General features: G+C 41.3%; 2 protein-coding genes across 3 annotated transcripts; both read left to right on the forward strand.

The window, feature by feature from the left end:
- The first annotated feature begins 222 nt into the window (after positions 1-222).
- Positions 223-14,079, forward strand: gspt1l (G1 to S phase transition 1, like). 2 transcript variants are annotated; one of them, XM_055035345.1, is made up of 14 exons: positions 223-658; positions 2,730-2,774; positions 4,958-5,200; positions 5,429-5,462; positions 5,534-5,611; positions 6,408-6,588; positions 6,719-6,873; positions 9,131-9,271; positions 9,356-9,449; positions 9,555-9,635; positions 11,184-11,357; positions 12,327-12,416; positions 12,487-12,655; positions 13,448-14,079. In XM_055035345.1, the coding sequence occupies exons 1-14, from the start codon at positions 466-468 to the stop codon at positions 13,498-13,500; spliced, it is 1,731 nt and encodes a 576-aa protein (XP_054891320.1). In that variant the 5' UTR covers positions 223-465; the 3' UTR covers positions 13,501-14,079. The 2 variants fall into 2 exon arrangements, with proteins under 2 accessions (XP_054891320.1, XP_054891321.1); XM_055035346.1 differs by lacking the exon at positions 2,730-2,774.
- A 2,287-nt stretch (positions 14,080-16,366) lies between these two features.
- On the forward strand, positions 16,367-20,321 carry si:dkeyp-72e1.6 (transmembrane protein 238-like). Its single transcript, XM_055035357.1, has 2 exons — positions 16,367-16,930; positions 19,758-20,321. Exon 1 carries the CDS (start codon positions 16,401-16,403, stop codon positions 16,917-16,919), a length of 519 nt encoding a protein of 172 aa, XP_054891332.1. The 5' UTR covers positions 16,367-16,400; the 3' UTR covers positions 16,920-16,930; positions 19,758-20,321.
- Positions 20,322-20,384: the final 63 nt, after the last annotated feature.

A 20,384-nucleotide genomic window follows, 5' to 3' on the forward strand; every position in this document is an offset into this window, starting at 1 on the left:
GCTTCCATACATAAATAAGCATAAAAGTGTTATTTATTTTCCTCGACCAAAACCTAAGCGAATCTGCTGCGTTAAAAGTTAATATGAAGTGACGTTAACCATTTTTCTATTGCTTTACGGGGGATGTAGTTTGTTACTTTTAAATGTCTTCTAAGCTGAATGTAGTCCAGTTGCTCATAGGACTTCGAATCCCAGAGTGCTTCACGCTGAGCACGTCGACTGAAGGAACGCCGCAGCTCACGCGGACTGTCTCTGGGAGTGCTGACTCGAGCCTGTTCTGAGGCGTCCGGACCGACAGAGCGAGTGCTTTACTGCATGTGAACTGGGGATAACATCGCGCACGCACTACAGGGACGGTCCTCACAGCTCAGCGGGACACGGCTAACATTGGGTTGAAGGTGGACACTCAAGCGGACCAAGAACTGCGTAGCTCCAATCTTACATGGTCAAAATCTAAGACCCACGATGGACCCGAGAGACACTGCCCCTGATTCCTGGGAACAAGAGGACGATGTGGAGGCCACAGTCGACGCACAGCTTGAAGCGGCATTCACAACCCTGAACGTGAACGCTAAGCCGTTCGTACCCAATGTGAACGCTCCTGAATTTGTTCCGCCTTTTGCCATGAGAGCGCCCACAGAGAACGCCGATGCTGCTGGTAAGTTCACCCCAGTCACGTTGGCGTTAGCCGTTCTAGCTAACTGCTAACTGTAGCCTGTAGCTTAGCGGGTGTTCAGACACGCGTCGGTTGGAGGGCGAAAAAGCAGCTACATGCTTTCCCGTGACGCGTTTTGTGGTCCACTTTGCGCCATGAACCTTTGATTTGTGGTCATTTAGCTGTTGTTAAACACAGACACAGTTTGAGGACACCTGAACTCTACCGGCACTTGGGTTTTCGCCCAACTGGCGGTAAACTGCTAGCTTGTTCGCTAGCTGGTGTGTTCCCTACTTAGCGACTGTAACTCAGTGCGTGGGTCAAAAGCCGTGAAACTGACAAATTCTAAACATTACTTGGAAAAAGATGTGATGTAGTGACATGTTTGTCACCGTGTAGCTCCGTGTTTTAAGCAGACAGTCTGCTACTTGGACAGAAATTGGCGTATCTACTTCGTCTTTTACGTGACGTGGATTTTCTGACGCATTTGTTGGTCAAGAGTGGAATAAAACATACGAGAACTGCTTGAAAGCAGTCCAGAGTCAGGGCAGTAGTTGTCATCGGAAACTAGTTCTCTAGCTGAACCTCAGTTCAGTTATTATTCAGTTTTAAAAGCTGGATCCGGCTGCTGGTCACTTCCTATCTTTGTCGGGGTTTATTCCGTTTCGTGACTAACATTTTCTGGTACGAAATAGAGCCGTTTGCCAATGAGGGTGGTTCGTGTTCATAGGGCTCATGCCTTATTTCCGGCTCTTATTGACAACCAGTGATTTAAAGTAATCCTATTGAACTATTGCCTCTTTCACTTGGCTGTGAGGGAATGTTCTGACACCAGTAAACATCTGTCTGGACTGAAATTACTGAGTTCTGGTCTGGTACAGTTCACAAGACCCAAACAGCTCCTACAGCCCGAACTGTGTCCAACAGTCTTCAGAAAAAAAATATTATTGAAATCTGGATGAGATTTGAAAATTTATCTGGTTTTATTTTTTAAATGTATCAAAACACTATACCGAAATCTCACTTTGATTAGGTTTCAGGCTAATATATCTTTTTCTTCAGTTAGTCAAATCTCAGAACTCCCACCACTTTCGCTCCATAAATGCAACTATTAACACAAGAACATTTACCTAGATGTTTGTATTTGACTTTAATAGGAATCAGACAACTCTCATGGACAAGTTTGGATGCACAAATCAGGATTATCTTGGGATTCCTTCATTTTCTGTTCAAATCCAGAACTACAGCTTCCAACAGAACCTTGCAGTGCATCTTCTATTTTATATTGGTTTAGTGTTTAGAATAAAAAAGTATTTTGTTGAAGTGAGCAGATCAGACACCAAAGAAAACTGGAAATTGGAATCTGCTAGTAAAAGCCAGTTTATGCTTCTCTGTTGTAAGTATCTGTGTACAGGTAGGAAGGAAAAGAAAAGGATTCCAGCTCAAGTCTGCCCTTTCTTTATCCATACCCATATTTCTACACAAATTCCCCCATTTCAATCCTTCTTACTTCAGATTTATGTCATCTTTTACTCGCGGTGTATCAGTTTATTTCCTCGAGTACAATTTTTCTCGTTTGTATGTAATTATTTAAAGGTGAGGTATGACTCCAGTTAACATTTATTTTAATTCTGAGACCCATTTAGGACAAGTTGTTTTTATGAAATTGACAAGTGTATCCTGATCAAACCAGAGTAAGTGTGAGGGACTCTATCGGTCATTTCTAGAGTCATGTAGCAACATTTATTTGCACTAAGCCCAGTAGCTTCTGCCCTCTGGCAGGTATGAGCTTTTAAAAGGTGCAGTAGCAGGCATGCTGTGGGAGGGCACCTTTTATTTATTTTTTTTTACCCAGTAGTGATTGGTATGAAATGACCTCACCGGTTCTGACCTGTGGACGTGGGACAGACCTGTTCTGTTTGGAGCCATTAGCAAGTTGCTTCCAAAACACAAATTAAAGGTTCGGGTGTTCATTTTTGCCGTAATCATAACAAAGCTTTGTTTTTGAAAGACAACAGCATAAATGGACTACCTTGAGAAAAATCCAAACATTACCCTTTTTTTCCCCTTGCAGTTGTGAATGATAAAGTCTCCATCATGGACGTGTCAGAAAGCAGCGGTACGTATAACACTCCTGCCAGGCTGGCTTCTGTGTGCTCCATGTTGTTGTTGCATTCCTCATTGTTGTGACATGAGCCGACTCACACTGAAAACACAGCAGCAATGCAGCCTACAACAGCACACAGAACTGCCTTCACTATATATACATTCCTGACGGTCCACATCCGGCCCGCCAGCTGTCTTATTCTGGACTCCTGGCCGACTACCTGTTCTCTGCCGTTTGTGGTCAGTCTAGATTCTGATCCAGAAAACATAATGGATATCGATCTGTTCTGGATTTTCCAGGTCTAACGAACAACCATTCTAACTTTGGTCTAGCTTGAACGTGCTAAAGATGCGTCAACGATCTGTTAATAGGCTGTTACTATTGGCAGACAGCTGAACGCATTGGCCAAAATGACTTAGAAAAAAAAGAAGTTGGCAGTCTGCTGACTTTGGGTTAACATAGCATGCTGCAAGTTCACCAGGAAAATAAGGCAGACAATGAAAATCAATGTTCTGATGATATTGAACATCTGCGGTTTTAGCGCCACCTGCAAGGAGCATGGCTGTTTGATGCAGGGGTGAGGAAGGGTGTTCTGTCAGACTGACCTGATTTAGACCTGATTTATTTCTTCTCTGTCTGACCAGCGCAAGACCAATGTGCCTAATAAGGGGTAGTAATATGTACAATTGACTTTTTTTCAGTTTTATATCATGTTAACTTATTCTCTCATCAAAACCATACCTGGAGTTATTTCATGCATTTGAGGAATGCTTTAATCTCTGTGGTATTTTGAAGAGGCCTTTCCTCAACAACAAAAACTCAGGAGAGCTTTGGATGTAGACAGAAGCCTTTCATTTTTACATTTCTGACTTGTGAATCACCTTAGAATTGAACTATTGCCTTTCTTTGGCGTCTTGTATTTATTGATAAAATGCTATTGAAACCCGCTCCTTAAATTAAATGTTGTTTTTTAGACAAGTTTCATGTTTAAGTATATAAATTTATCATGAGATTTTATTTCCTTATGTTTATTGCTTTGCATGAAAAGAAACACCGTCCAGCGCTTCCAGCCGTACAGCCAGACGCCCCCCAAGAAGGAGTGTTTCATTATCACCTTAAACACACGTAGCCGGATTTCAACGGGAAATAACAGTAAATGATAAACAGCCGAGTATTATGCTGGTCAGTCTTCTACGTCATAGTAGGGCTTCATTCATACAAAACTTGACTGTGAACTGGAGAACAGCACCTACAATTTGCATCAAGCACAGCAATGAAAAAATCCCCAGCTTTTATAGCTGAGGATCCTTTAATCACCATGGCAACCTGTCAGCTGTGCAAAACTGGGTGGGCCTAACACCACTTTTGAGACACAGCTTCCCCTCTGAGCTGCAGTTTCCAACCTCACAGAGCAGCACTCCCCCGCAAGTCCGAGACTCAGCTCCTTCAGACTAGCCAGCAGCAATTAGCAAACACCTGGTGGAACTGAACATCTGCTGAGCTCATTATGAGCTACTTCTCAGCGAAATGCTGATTAAAAACATCAAAGGGTTAAGAGAGGAGCCATGTTGTGATGACTTCCTACAGATTGAGTTTCAGAAAGAGAGCCCAATTTCAAGATATTAAATTCCAAAGTCAAATTTGTAAAAAGTCATATTTGACTTCTACAGCATTTTTATAACAACTTATGATGACATAATTACTTAATTGTGCCATAAAATGGCACTGTGTGGCTGGAAAATACATGGTATTGCCCCTTTAAAGATATGCAGTTCTTTAGTACTGGTATGTAAATTCTGTCATAACTTTGTTAGGATAGAAAAACCTAGAAATGAAGCACAACCATTGTATTCTGGGTTTGTTTGATTTTAGTTAAATGTGTTAGTATAAACTTAAAAATGTTATTACATATATTGACTAAAATTAGTTTGTAGTTTCTCATTCAGTCAGCTTCATCTGTTATTATTTATACTCATTCAGCGATGTGTCACAGAGGTGTTTGTGTGTTTATATGTGTCACCGAACATCGTGTTTGAAGAAATCTGTGCCACAGTCTAATTGAGCTGTTTATATTCCAGATCAGGTTCAAGTCGGTTCAGCTGTTGACTCCCGAAAGTTGAAATTTTGTCACAATTAGCAAGTATTTGATAGTCGACCTTTTCAGACTGACTTAGTGATGTTCTGTGCTTGTAAAGTGCCTGTGGAGAATGGTGACACGGAGATGACGTCGGAGGAACCATGGGACCAAAAAGACGACGAAGCAACTGAGGAGGAGCCGGGAGGTGGGGACCGGGGTCCGGGGGAGTCGGCCTCGCCGGAGGACACGGCTCCAGAAATGATGGAGGAAGAGGAGGAGGTGTTAGTGCCAAAGGTTCCAGCCGTACAGCCAGACGCCCCCAAGAAGGAACACATCAATGTGGTGTTCATCGGACACGTAGGTCAGTGCTGAGACCCACTGGTTCTAGTTTATGTGTGGAGGACATTGTTTAAGAAATGCAGACCTTACAGTTGATCTGGAAAGAATTCACACTGCTTCACTTCTTCCATGTTATGTTCCAGTGTTATTCCAAATTGTAACTAATCTCTTTCCCCACAATTTCTTCACACAAATACCTATGACAATGTGGACTTTTATTCAAGAGTCTAAAGTTTGATTCTGTTTCCAGATGCTGGAAAATCCACCATTGGCGGACAAATTATGTAAGTAGTGTTCTGTATTGCAGGTGAAGTGTTGTAGGAGGATTAGCTGTAACCTCCCTGTCTCTCTGCAGGTATCTAACAGGCATGGTGGACAAGAGGACCTTAGAGAAATACGAGAGGGAAGCCAAGGAGAAGAACAGAGAAACCTGGTGAGCGAGGCGCCTTAGCTGCTCTGTCATAACAAACTGTTTTCATTCTTTGTACTCTTTGCCCAACATCTGGCAATTATGGTGTTTCCATCAAATAAGAAATGAAATTACAGTCACATGTGAATAAGTTCCTTCATGTGATAATTAAAAATCATTTCAGCCGTGAAAGTAAATGAACAAGATATATTCATAATTCAGCCATGGTGCCAGCGCTCATCATTTATCAGCCAATCAGAGAAGACATCTGCGTCTAATTCGTTGAAGCGACAAGCCCCGCCCACTTGGGAGCAGCTATGTATGCAGCATTCTGGGGAAATAATAGTCGTTGATTTTGCATTGATTATGGATTCAACATAACATTTAATGAACTGTGATGTGGGAGTTCTGGTGGAGCCAGCTGAACATTGTCCAAAAAATACAAAAACAACCAATCATCCTTCTACCACTTCCTGTTGTCTTCTTTTGTCATTTTTTCAAGTAGTATCGTCTGGCTGTTGATTACATGACTCAAGATGCAAAAAGGGTTTGAGTTGCAGTTTTGCAAAGTAAATCTATTTTGCTACGGCAAGAAAAAGCCACCTCACCCTGGCTCAAAAATGTTTTATGGAAAAATGAGTTGTTGTTTTTTTTACTGGTGTGTTTCCATTAAGAACATTTATTTTTGTAAATTCAATGTGCTCAGTTTTATGGTTAACTGCTTGGTGCGTTTTTATGAAGGCAGATGTAGGTCACGGTGAAGATGTTGTAAAGAGCAGCTCTTTGACAGTTGGTGACGATCTGTCCTCTCTGTCTTCAGGTATCTCTCCTGGGCTTTGGACACCAATCAAGAGGAGCGGGACAAGGGAAAGACTGTGGAGGTGGGCCGAGCATACTTTGAGACGGACAAAAAGCACTTTACTATCCTTGACGCTCCAGGCCACAAAAGCTTTGTGCCCAACATGATTGGAGGCGCGTCCCAGGCTGACCTGGCTGTTCTGGTGAGTGACTCACAACTGACCCACTATTAGGGTCCACCACACACAGACATGCTAAGAACTGAATAACCTCCTAGCTCAACTGCCACTTAATGTTGAATATGAATGGGAGTGCTACCCTGTGCTCCCACAGGTGATCTCTGCCAGGAAAGGTGAGTTTGAGACAGGTTTTGAGAAGGGCGGACAGACCCGGGAGCACGCCATGCTGGCTAAGACGGCCGGTGTCAAGCACCTGATAGTCCTGGTCAACAAGATGGATGACCCTACTGTCAACTGGAGTCTGGAGAGGTGGGTACAGGGAAAACAGGGAACTGCTCAATGATTAATTAAAAGTGCGTTCAATGATTTCCATTCTGATTATATTTTTTGAAGATCAATTTTCTTTAGATTTGCTAATTCATTTTATTAATAATTATTAGTTGTGTAATAATTTCAGTTGTGAATTTTTATTTAATTTTTTAAAAATTTATTTATTGTTTGGTTGTTTTTATTTTGGGAAATTAAAATTTCTTCTAGTTGCAATGCGAAGGGATTTGTGCAAAATAAGAGCTTATTAGTCTTTCAAATGATGATCTTCGATCATATTAATTGAAAATGGACAGAAAACGAGTATTATCATCTATTGTAATAATTTTAGGGACAACTGATTGTCCAGCAGAAATTATTGTGCAGCATACTCTGTTTTCAGTGTTGAAAACAGAGACGGTTAATGATTCACTGTTCTATTTATAGTCCTCTGTGATTACTCTGAATGTTTGTTTGAATTCTAAATTTGTCCACGTCTCACAGCCAAATAAAACAGATCAGATGACAGTTATCAGCTCTGCTGCCATGTCACCAGCTGCTAGCTCACTGCGGTGGCCTCAGGTTTGTCTGCAGGGAGTCTCCATGTTTCTCTGGGTACTCTGTCTTCCTCCTGAGCTCCAAAACAAGCTTGTACATGAGTCGTTCTAAAGTTGCCCAGAGGGGTGTGTGTTTTCACATGGTGCTTCGTCCTGTTTTTTGTGGTTGTCCTGCGATGACCTGGTGACTCTTCCAGCGAGAACCCCATTTCTCACCCAACATATGCTGAAGCTCCAATCCCCCCCACAGCTCTGCAAGGATAAGTGGGTGTAGGGATGCTCATGTGGAAATTTAATGGCACTGTTACCTCAGCAACCTGCTAATGAGGAAACATAATTGCATTTTACTCTTTGATTCCAAGTTTTTGGTGTGTTTCAGTCACTTGGATTCAAATCAGAAACCAAATTAAACCCAAGCATCCTTCATCCAGATGACATGAGACAGACTGAGTCCAGACTGGTGAACAGGATCAGATCAAAGGCCCCATCTGCAGTCCTTTAAATGAACAAGATGTTGACTGTAGAGACAGATGAAGACGTATTGACCTGTCCATCCTAGATTAACTGAGGGAAGGTGCTGCAGCAGCTGATATTTACATGGCTGAGCCTGAGATGATGGCTTAATCTGTCATTTCCACCTCATGAATAAAAACTGGCTCCTTGAATCCCTGGGGGGTCAAAGGTTCTGCTTCCTGTCCCTTTCATGACTCATCATTCTGGTCAAGACAGACATGCTGAGTGTTAGCTGATGCTCAGCTGGGTTTGTCTTCTGGTTCTGATTGTTCCCACAGAACTGGGTCACACAGTGGTTGGACCTTTATGGAAGGAGTTGAAAAGGTTTGAAATATTATATAGAAAAGTATAAACTTTCCCCTGTGCTGTCATTGGACAGCTGGCTTTCAGTGACCAAAGATATTTTTAAACAGGAAGGTTGTGTAAAATTCATTTAGTTATGACATTACTGTAATCAAAAAACACACCTGAAGTATTGTCTTTATTTTTTATTTTATTTTTTTGATGCACGTTTCAGAAATCCTTAAATCTCCCATGGCAACCATTCAGAATGAAAAACACCTGGAACAAAGAGTCAGATTTTCTCCGCTGCTCTGCCTTGCATCTGTAGTCTCCAGCCGAGCTTTCCCCTCACTCTGACTCTCCCCACTCAGCTCCTTCAGACTAGCAAACAGCAAATGTCAAACACTGGGTGGAACTGCACACTTGCTAAGCTTATTCTAAAAGCTACTTAACAGTCCAACACTGAAGGAGTGATTGTAAATGGCATAATGAAGAAGCATTGTTGTGATGGCTTTCTGAAGGTGGAATGTTGGAAAGAGCAGGAGCGTCTTAAAGTCCAATTTCATGGTGTCAATTCATAAATTGACATTTCTTATGTTTGATACATACAGTATTTCTATAATTGAAGGTATCATTTTCTTGATGGTGCCATTTTATAGCACAGTATGACTGGAAAGTACAGAATACTGCCCCTTTAAGCTACTCATTCTTGTGTAAAGTTATTGAAATTGTTGTTTTTTGTATTTCTGTATTTGTACATTGATATTGGGACTAAAGGCAGCACATTTCTAGCCTTTTCCGACTGAAATGGATACTTGTCCCCTGCTTTTCCTCTTCACCCCCTCGTTTCCAGCACCAAGAATTTATTGAGGTGATCCTATGTGCTGCTTTGTTTCCTGGACTGTCAGGTATGAAGAGTGCAAAGAGAAATTAGTGCCATTCTTGAAGAAAGTGGGCTTCAACCCGAAGAAAGACATCCACTTCATGCCGTGTTCTGGGCTCACCGGAGCCAACCTGAAGGAGGCGACTGACATGTGCCCCTGGTATACGTAAGTCTGTTAGCTTCCTCACAGTCAGGATAACCCAAGATCATCGCCTCATCCTTCTCTAATTGCTTTTATTTCAATTTCCAGAGGTTTGCCCTTCATCCCACACTTGGACAGTTTGCCAAATTTCAACAGATCTAGTGATGGACCAGTCAGATTGCCCATTGTTGACAAATACAAGGTGAGAACATGTTTGTTTTTTAATGCATGTTGTATAAAAACTGCTCCCTGAAACATGGAACAGATTTTGTTGTCATGTATTGAAAATGTGTTGCTCTCTCACCAGGACATGGGGACTGTGGTTCTGGGAAAGCTGGAGTCTGGCTCCATCAGTAAAGCACAGCAGCTAGTCATGATGCCCAATAGGGTAAGTCGTCCAATCAGATCCAGACCTACCGTGAATCAGGGTTACCAGGGCAACCAGCGGCCCAGCGAGTTTTTGTTTTAAAAAATGTTTTCACTGAAAATGTAAAATATTACTGAATAATTATGTTTAGGACGACATAGTTGACAATACTTAGACATACAGCTACAGTGTTAAAAACGACAAATAAAAAAAAATACAATTACCATTCACAATTTTTTTTTCACATCTGTCAAATCCCAATGGAGTAGTCAGACTCGTATTGCCCCTGGCTGGCCGCTGCACTGCGCATCTCCACTGTATGCCAAGGACAAACGAGAAGATTTCATGAGCGAGGCCAAGATTTATTGGCATATGAAAAACTATTTAAAATAAGCAAAATATGCCACACTCATTCTGATAGAGAAGCAAGTAAAGCTGGTAGGCTGTCAGACTCATAATACACTGGGGAAAACCCATCTGCACAATTTCAACTGTTTCATTTAAGGTTTTTGTGGCTCTGTTGGTCTTTATTTTTTAGTAGTTGGACAGAGAGGAAGACTTTCAGAAACCAATCTGTGATCCTATGTGTTGCATCTGATTCAACACTGAGCCACAATCTAGGGCTATTTGGTATTTCTTAGCAGACTTAACAACTAATGCTGATTCCATTTTCTGATCAGTTTCCCATGAGCAATACTGGTTCAGATTGGGAGAGGCGATGTCACACTGAAAAGCAGGTGCTGTCAAACAGAGTCAAAATGCTTTAACTATAAACATCAGTCTCTTTGCTCCCTGAACAACATGGAGCCTTCAGGCTCCTCCACATACTTCAGCAGAAGTTCTGAAATCAGTTCTCAATGTTGATGCGAGACAAAAATTGCGTCATTTTGTTCGTGGAGACATCCGCCTGCCAAACTCAACAGGCCAGGGTCAAACTATGTCAACAGAGCTCTGTGTGAAGTTCTGGATGACTGCTTAGAGGTTTGTTTATGCTGTGCATAAAGCAGAAAGACGATCACACAGCAGTGTTAACATTTCTCTTCAGCTAGTCTGGTTTCACTACCTGGTTTTTGTATGTAGAAAATCTGATGCAATGAGGAACTTTGTATATGCCTGGTTCTTCACTCTATAATAGAACTGTCAAACATAGTTCTTTTATATGTACATAGTTCTAAGTATTCTAGCATTTGTAAACGGAAACTAAATAATTGAAGCATCGGGTCACTGACTTACAGAAATTCCTCAGACTGAACATGCATTTACTAACAAAACTAACAAAAACAAGGCTCACTGATTCTAGATCAGTTCTCCTCCACAGAGCTCAGAGGAACACCCTCTGTCCTCCCTTCAGAGGCCACCAGTCTCTGCATGATGTATCTTGTTTTTCTGCCACCATAATAAGTTTTAAGGTCAAAATGATCAGAAGTGTTGATTTCAGATACGAGTTGCATCAAGAGGGAAAGAGGGAAAGATTACCGTTTTTACCAATTTAGCCCACTTTGTGTTTTAGGCCTTAAAACATTTCTCATTACCGTTACATCTCTAATTTGAGTGTCTGTGTTCCTGCAGCATGTGGTGGAGGTATTGAGTCTTTTATCTGATGACATGGAGACGGACGATGCAGAACCTGGTGAAAACCTCAAGCTGCGACTGAAGGGAATCGAGGAGGAGGAGATCCTGCCGGGATTTATTCTGTGCAACTCTGACAGTCTCTGTCATTCAGGGCGCACCTTCGACGCCCAGGTGAGTCCACCCGGCACACGAAATGTGAAACATACGAGTTATAGCAAAAACAAATTTACAGCACCTTCATTGTGAAATAAATTTTTTCAGTCCATGAACTAAGGGTCCATAATCCAGGCCTGGGAAAGAAAGGTCCTAAATGGTTTTGAGCTGAAGCCGGCTGCTGTCATCTATACTAGAGCTGCAGCTGGTGATGATGGAATGAATTATTCAATTGGTGCAATTTCATTTAAACCCGTAAGCCCAGCTTGTACAATATTGATAATGCATTAAAAATGCAAGTAAACAAATAATTCTTTTTTTAAATGAGAAAATGCATATTTCATTGTTTATCTATTTTTGGTCATGAGAGGATAGGGGTTATTTTTATTTGTGTTACAAGAATATGGCATCATTTATCTTGGCAACATCACACAGGATGTGTGTCTTCAAACATCTTGTGTGATGAATTAACACACATTTGTGTAATTAAAACTTTTTTATGGCTGATGCTAAGAGAGCTACTAAAGTCATGAAGCTTTAATGTCCATAAGTAATTATAACTTTTAATGGGTTGTTATTTTAGTAAATGGACAGTTTTTTGAGTCTATGCTCCTGTTAACGATTAATTATTGAATTAACTGACAGTTATTTCAATAGGTGATTAATTATCTAAAGCCCTAAAATTAATAGTAATCCAATAAGCATGTAGATAATCAAATGATGCGGTCTAGTTTTGTTTCAACATTGTCACAGCAATGATGCGTTTAAGGACTGAGGGACGAATCAGAGACTGTCTCGATAGTTCTCTGCCTGCAGCAGTGCTCTGCTCGCGCTCCACCAAACATGGCGCCGCCATTTTTATTCAATATACAGGGTGGTCCTGTGGGAAACATCTGGTGCTAGTTGGTACTTGGGCGAACACCAAACAACTGGACATGAGCTTTAGATGAAATTACCTGAACATAGTGTGTACTTTTTTCTTCACAGATCGTCATCATCGAACACAAATCCATCATCTGTCCAGGTTACAACGCGGTCCTTCACATTCACACATGCATTGAAGAAGTGCAAATCACGGTAAGCGCCGGAGTGGGATCAATTCGCTATCAGAATCTGAACTCCCTGCTGACGTCTGCCTCCTGCGCAGGCCTTAATCTGTCTAGTGGACAAGAAGACAGGAGACAAGAGTAAGACGCGGCCGCGGTTCGTCAAACAGGACCAGGTCTGCATCGCCCGCCTGCGTACAGCTGGGACCATTTGCCTCGAGACTTTTAAAGACTTTCCTCAGATGGGACGGTTTACCTTACGGGATGAAGGTAGGCCTGATGCTCTGAGGTAACATCCAGCTACAAGCAGGATGGAGTTGCAGGGAATGATCCCCTCCATAAACAATCACACTACACTGTTCTCATGTGACGTCACAACTTCTGTGAACTTTGTCACTGACAGCCATCTTGGCAGGCAGTTGCTTTGACAACAATAAATCCACAAGCTTAGAACTAGATCTCAGTTCGTTTCTAATTTATAAATGGTATGAGTAAATCACAACTAGTACTCAATTATTCTGTGAAATACGAAGATAAATGCCAGTGACATTTACTGTAGTACTTACTGCCTAATTAGCAAAATTACCTTAGCTAATGTAGCTTTTAGGGTTAGGGTTACCCTAATGCTCAGATAAGAAGCCTATGTTTGTTACTATGTGAGCTCACTCTCACATAGTAACAAATAAAGGAAACTCATTGAATAAAAATGTGTCCAAACTTTTGGTCTGTACTGTATATGTAATTATTTAGTATTAAATTAATGATTTTAATAATTTTGGTACATTTAATTTATTAATGGGAGATTAACTCCTGGTATATTTATTAAATGTTGTCATCCCTCTCTTTCCATAAAGTATGAAACCTTACAGAATACATTTAAATAAATCTCCATTTGTTTAAACTCTTTCCTCATAAATTAAACAGAATCTCTAAAATGTTTGAATAGAAAAAATGAGATGTTTGAATCAAATCCTGGCCCTAAGAATGGGAGTGGACTGTAGCCTAATAGATCCACGTGTGTATAGAAGGAAGTTGATGTGGTTTTTGTTGTGCTGTTGCCAGGTAAGACCATCGCCATCGGTAAGGTTCTGAAGCTGGTGGCTGAGCGGGACTGAAGCGGGCCGAGCGCTCGGGAGTCTTGGTGAGAAGGATCTGGCAGAATTCGCTCACATACTGCCTCTTCTGTCTTCAGCGGTGAAAGCACCTCCCCGTCACGCCCCCTTTGTGCGTGTTGAAGATCAGCTTTGGAAAAATCAACTTGTGAAAAAGCAACCTGTTTTTAAACAAAAGACAACGAATGATTACCACAGGAGTCAGCTTTCTCATATTGAGAGCTCTGTTATGCCATTCTGGGTTAGCCCCTTCCAACTCTCCCATTCCTATTACATTACATGTTTTGCTTTTTTTCTTGAGTTTTTAATTTCTCTTGCTGTCATAGATGACTCTCAGATGGCAGAACATTTATCCATAAACAGATGCGGACCAAGATTTTGCGAATGATTTTCAAATGCAAATGAAATTCTTGGAAAGAACTCGACCATTTGAAAGCAGAAGTGTGTCTTGGTTGTATGTTTTCCCTTTGCTTTTACCCAGTTTTGGTTTCTCATGAGACGTTCTGGCAGTGTGCTTGGGCGTTGATCAAATGTTATTAAAGCATCCAACTGTTCCAATAAAACATTAATTGGGAAAACAAAGTGTGTGTCAGAGCTCACTCCGCCAGCCTGATGTCCGACATTTTTCTCAGATCAACATCCTGGAGAGCTAAAGGAGCTGAAAGCCCCGACTGGTTCCACAAGAGCGCTTTTTATTTAAATGTTTCAATATTCTTTAATTAATGTTAACTCTTTTATGTGTATAATATGAAGTACTAGGGCCATGCTAAAAAAATTTAAAGAAATGATTGAGAGTATAGTCGCATGAGAATAAATTTGACATGAGAACTTGTACAAGAATATTACTTTGACTTTATTCTCGTCTTTCCATATTTTAATTTTGGCACTCAAGATTTTTTTTGTAATTTTATGGCTTTAGTACTGTGTTTTTCATTCTTCTTTCTTAGGATATGGCGGTACTACTTTGTATATGTTAAGGAGTTACTTTTTGTTTTGTTTTCTTGTCAGTGTTCATTTTTTATGTAGCATCACGCTTACACTGCCACCTACAGGCGCAGATGGGATGGTCAACAAGTCGTTCCCTGTCACTAGGAGCATCCTGTCAGTTATTCAGCCAATTAATTAGAATAAAATTGCAAGTTAATTTAGTTTTGTGTCTTGATCAATATTGAAACACATAGATTAGTCCCATCAGAATTGATATTCTAATTCACTCTGACCTTGAGCATTGGCATCAGTGAGCAAATATTTAAGTGTTGCCACTTTGTCTAAAAGAGTAAAGAAATAAAGGAGGAATCATGAGTAATATTAGAAAATGGAAAGATTCTTTACTGGCTGCAGCGTTTAGAGACAGAAATGTCCCGCAGTGACGGGTCCAACATGTTGGGCCAGCAGCGCTGCAGGAAGCAGTGGAGGAGGAAACCACACGGCTCCTGAAGAGCTCTTTGCTCCTGCTCACTAAACGATTCCATCTCTGCATCGTGACGTGACTTCATCCAGCTCCGTTAGAACCTGAGGGTGAATATTTAACCTTCACTCTCCAGCTAACCGTGTGGAAGATTGAGAACTGGAAGCTTCGCATGGAAGCAGTGGACACAGTATGCAAATTCTTCAGATGTCATTTGCCCTGCATCCATCTGCAGATTAAATATTAAGTGCAGGTTCCAGTGAAAGTGGATCAACCAGCAGCTGTTGTATGACTCGCCATCTGAAATCAGTTAAACCACCCAGATGCCCAAATTTTGCAAAGTCCAAAACAGGTGAAGAAAGTATTAGTTCTTTCCTTGCTTTTTGCACATTTGATAAGAAAACTATTTGAAATATTTTCTTTTAGTTAGGTATCTGACATCCTGCAAACCTGCAAATAAATTCCGTCTCTAACTCTAGTTCTTGTTCAGCACCAGAACTTCCTACAGCTCCTTTGCTGTAGGTACCACAGTTTTTGGTAACTCTTTATTAATGACCTAAAATCCCACAGTGGTTGCTGAAATGGCTCGAGTCTGTGAGAAATAACAAAAAGTTACAATCTGCTTTTCAGCAGATTGTATCTGCTGAAAAGCCTAAACACAACTTCACCATAAGGTGACGTTTGATGTTCTGAAACAATGAAGTGTGAAAAAAAGACAATTAGAAAATCAGGAAGGTAGCAAATACTTTTTCCTCTCATATCTTTCACATTTTGTAAAGTTACAGCCACAAACAATTTAGTTGAATCAAATTTACTGAGAGGCTGTTAGACCTTCATTACACAAACCACCACAAGGTGGTCTCACATTCCTGTGAACTTTGCCCTTCTTCAGTCAATAGCTTGTGGATGTTATTTGTAGAAAATGCTATATGCTTGAGATTGAAGTCAAGATTCTTGTTTGGGCCCATAAAGCTGATTCTGATTAAGCACATAGTTTCCAAACTGACCAGAAAATCCCCCCAAAAAACTAGATAATATTACTGATAGTTTTGGAGTGACTTTTCAGTGGATATTTAGTGCAATAATTACATTAAACAAATCTGATATAATAATAATAAAAACCTGCATTCATTATCATATATTTATGGTATAATAATAGTGATAATAATACATTATTGGTTGGTTCTTTATTGCTTGTTTTGTTTGTTTCTTTTTTTTTTTTTTTTTTTTTTTTGCCAAACTCATGCAGAGCTGCAGAGCTGCAGGTTGCATGCAGCCTGGCAGAGGAAGGCCCTTCCCTCCCTCCCTCCCTCCCTCCCTCCCTCCTCCCTCCCTCCCTCCATCCCTCCCTCCCTCCCTCCCGGCCAGGTGCCTGTACAGCAGCGGCCCCTCCTCCTCCTGGCAGCGGACCGCCCCGCCCCTCCTGTAAGGTGTGTCCGCCTGGCGGCCCCGAGCGGGACAGGTTGTCTCACCTTGCAGCCGCTGACACCTGAACATGGAGGCCGAGTACCGGGGTCTGGGCCGCTGCGTGTGCAGCTTCTGGCTGGCCGTCGCCTTTGACGTCGTGGGCCTGACCGTGCTCCTCCTCGGGGTGTTCGTCAACGTCTTCTTCTATGACCTGCTCATCTACGCAGGCGCCATCGTCATCTTCCTCAGCCTCATCTGGTGGGTGTTCTGGTACTCTGGGAACCTCGAGGTTCCCCCGGGGGAGCTGGAGGATGACGTCGGCCTGCTGAAGAAGAAGGGCCCCGCGGGCGGCATCAGCGGCGTGGTGAGGCGGCTCTCCAGCCGCGTCTCCAACGGAATCAGGAACTCTTTCCGCCGGAACGGAGGCCGCGCGAGTCGCGCGCAGAGGTCAGCCGCTGGGACAGCGGAGTCCCGGCAGGGGGGACAGGTGGCCGTTGCCATGGAGACGGTGGTCCCGCAGGAAGGCCCCCCGCACATCGCAGTGTCCCCCGTGGCTGGCGGTGAAGTAGAGATGCCGCACACAACTATGGAGACTTCACCCACATGACAGGCGGACAGGTGAGGCCCAGGTCACACAGCAGGTCAAAGTTCAAGATGTTCTGCCAGCTTTATTGCGCTGAGGACATTTTAACAACAAGGATTACATTTCTCACCATGAATAGCTTCGACACATGCAACACATAAAAACACAGAGAAATAAATCAGCTATAAAAAATGTTCTAATCAAGCATAACTTTGTAAATATAATATTCAATAACTGTTGAATAATGGGAAAAGAGGAAAACATTTCACTCCTTCACCGTTTCTTACCTCTTTATTTTTGGTCTAATTGTTTTGTAGCCCAGTGGTACAAATTTAGAGATGTGCAATAATTTGGTAACAAACCAAATTATCATAAAAACAATGATTTTTATTTTAGGTGCGTTTTTGTTTCTAATTTGAATGATCTTCTTCTAAACCTGGGATAGAATTTGAACAAGGTTTATAAAGTAAGGTCAATTTATTTATAGAGCACAACAACAAGGCAGTTCAAAATGTTTTACATGAATTAGAGGAAATACAACAAAACAACAAACCACAGCAAAAAGCAGAAGAAAAAAGAAAACCAAAAACTATAAACCCATGTTTATACATGAGTAGTTAGTGATTTATAAAGTAGTTGGAGTTTCTGTGGATTCTTGTTCTGATCATGTTGATCTAAGGTAATCATTAGTTTCTCTACATAAACTCAAAGGAGTTTCTCTGGATTTTAAGTTTGTTCCAGTTCCTGCTCTGGGTTGAGTGAAATCTTCTGGATATTTTGTCTAACTAACAGATTTGATTCTTTTTCTGGGTTGAGTATATTAATATATAAACTAAATGTTCCTGTTCTGGGTTGCTAAGCATAAAATGAACAGGTTCTTTATTGGTGTCTACAAAATGTTTTTAATTGACATTAACATGATGAACAGTAACCATGGAAACTAAAGACAAGGCTTAAGATATTATTTAAGATGAAATTGAGAGGAATTTGACTGACAGATTAAAGACACATTATTCCAAGGTAATACTTTGTGTAAACATTAATATGGTCTTTGAAAGTGTGTATCTTTTGATCCAGTCTTAGCTCAAGACTCTTGACAAGACAAGAGGCATGTTTAGGACTTCCCAAGCAGAGCCATTTGTCCCTCTGTCCTGAAGAGACCCCAACCTTGTTTTGCTTGCCGACGCTTCGAGATGTCACCTGAAACGAGTCTCCCTTTAGCCGAGTGCTACAGGAAACCCAGTGCTTCCAAACTGTCCATCGTCTGAACTGAGGAGGATTTACTTCTCTGAATCCACTTTGTGATAATAACTCCTGCTGGTGGGAGCAGCTGGTGTTCGTAACGTGTGTGACCAGGGTTGGATGAGAGGCTGACCTCGCTGATGGCACTGGCCTCAGTGAGATGGAACCGAACCCCCTTTCATTCTCTGTCCTTTGGTTCCAGTTTCTTTGAAAGAGAGTTCAGATGACAAAAAGGGAGGCTTTCCACACCGAGTCTTTGAAAAGACTGGCAAAGGTTTCAGTGTTCCTGGAGCTTGATAGGTTGTATAAACTACAAAGCTAGAAAATAGATTCCACTCCTGGACTGTTTAAACAACTGATCATCCATCCATTGACTTCTGCTCACCTGGAGTCGGGTCATAGGGGCAGCAGCTGAAGTAGAGAGTCTCAGTCTTTCCTCTCCTGAAACTTTGGCCAGAACTTCCTATGAAATTCCACGACGTTCCCAGACCATCAAAGGAACATTGCATGTCCCGCATGTCTTGGGTCTTCCTCTGCATCTTCGTCTGGGTCTTCCTTGGCGCCTCCTACTGGTGGGACGTGCCAGTCCCACCAGTACTCTGGGAACCAGATGCCCACCTCTTGCTCCTCTCGATGTGGAGAAGCAGAGGCTGTGCTCTGAGTTCCTCCTGGTTGACCAAACCTCTCACTCGATGTAATTTATCAGAAGAAGTACATACGGTAGATCGACTCGATGATTTTTATTTTCATTTAGTCATAAATATGAGGTTGATTCTGTTACTGAATTTTTTTCAGTAGACATTCAGTAAATGTTTACTGAAACATTTACTGAAAATGTTAAATCTTGACATTGAATGATGTATAATTACAAATGTGCCCATACATAGCAAATATCTTAAAGCCTTTTTATCAGTTTCTCAGATGAAGGTTAGGTGTATAAGCTTTAATGCACAAATAGGAAGAAAAATCTATTATTTTTGTTTCTGTCAAATTCCAGACTATCATCTCTATGATGTATGTATTCAGTCCTTAGAATAAAAAAAAAAAACAAAAAACAATTTGTCAAAATTAAAATTAGAAAGTTACTACATCAATCTGAATTTAGATGTTCATTAGATTTTTAGATAAAGGAGGATTGCCAGGCTTCAATGACAAACATTAACTGAAATGCATTCTCTCTTTGTTAACGTTACTACCATCGACTTTGCTGTGTATTCTTCATTGCTCAATTTACACATAAAGTTCAGATACTGTATGTCATTGGAATAGAGTCAGCAGCTCTTCATAGGAAATGTAGGATTCTGTTTTCTTGCTCCAAACGATTACTTCATGTTGACCCTCCTACCCCGATCAGATCTGTTTGTTCTCTTTCAGTCAGATGTGGTTTGAATGTGGAACTGAAGGAAACTTCCCGTAGCTTTGAGGCTGTAAAATCTGTTATCACTGGATAACCATTAACCAGCTGAGAGCTCCCTGGCAGACCAGCCCCTAGTTTCAACAATAGCAGCCTGTTTTGAAGCTGGCTCCCAGACCGGTGTAGATGTTCGATCGAACTCTGAAATCCATCCCACCTGAGTTGAACGTTTAACGACCGTTGACTGTTTTTTTCCTCCCCTACAGAGACACGCCCACTTCCTCTCAGCGTTCACCCTGCAGCCATCTGACCAGCAGAACTCAGAGTCTCCAGTTTACTCATGTGAACAACACATTTTATAACTATTTATGCTTTTAGAAGGAAAACGTGTTCATGTATGTCAAATCAACACTGGCAGATACTGACTTAAGACCTTCGTATTGACCTGGGAATGTATTCTTATCGGAATAGCGGCTGAGGTTTTTATGTTTTCCACAACAGATGAAAATTATGGGTTAGAAATGATAACGGGATTTTTTATTTTTGATCAGACTGAAACCTGAGAGATAAAAAGAAACTAAAGTAATGGGGAAACAAACAAACCCAACCTCTTTGCTCATGTTGTTTAAAAATGTGTTGTATTTTATGTGAATGATGTGCAATTTTCACCATTTTTACTCTTAAATCTGACTCAGAGATATTTTCTATTTTTTGTTGGTACTTGATGAACATGTTTGTGAAGATGTTTGTGTTGTGTTTGTTGTCACTGACACCTTCAGATGAAAAATACTTTAATAAAGACAATGCACTACAGTACTATAAATAACCGATCTGAGCTCTGGTGTGGATGGATTACATCATTTTTCATAATGTTTATGACACAGTGGATCTAG

This window comes from Poeciliopsis prolifica, unplaced genomic scaffold, assembly GCF_027474105.1.
Source record: "Poeciliopsis prolifica strain line A6 unplaced genomic scaffold, Auburn_PproV2 SCAFFOLD010, whole genome shotgun sequence".
Taxonomy (NCBI): Eukaryota; Metazoa; Chordata; class Actinopteri; order Cyprinodontiformes; family Poeciliidae; genus Poeciliopsis; species Poeciliopsis prolifica.

Excerpts from the sequence above, each read along its gene's own strand:
- si:dkeyp-72e1.6 (XM_055035357.1), top strand. The coding sequence starts at position 16,401 with ATGGAGGCCGAGTACCGGGGTCTGGGCCGCTGCGTGTGCAGCTTCTGG.
- gspt1l (XM_055035345.1), top strand. The coding sequence starts at position 466 with ATGGACCCGAGAGACACTGCCCCTGATTCCTGGGAACAAGAGGACGAT. Across the intron at positions 659-2,729 it reads AGAGAACGCCGATGCTGCTG|TTGTGAATGATAAAGTCTCC; the intron begins GTAAGTTCACCC and ends TTCCCCTTGCAG. Across the intron at positions 9,450-9,554 it reads CCATTGTTGACAAATACAAG|GACATGGGGACTGTGGTTCT; the intron begins GTGAGAACATGT and ends CTCTCTCACCAG.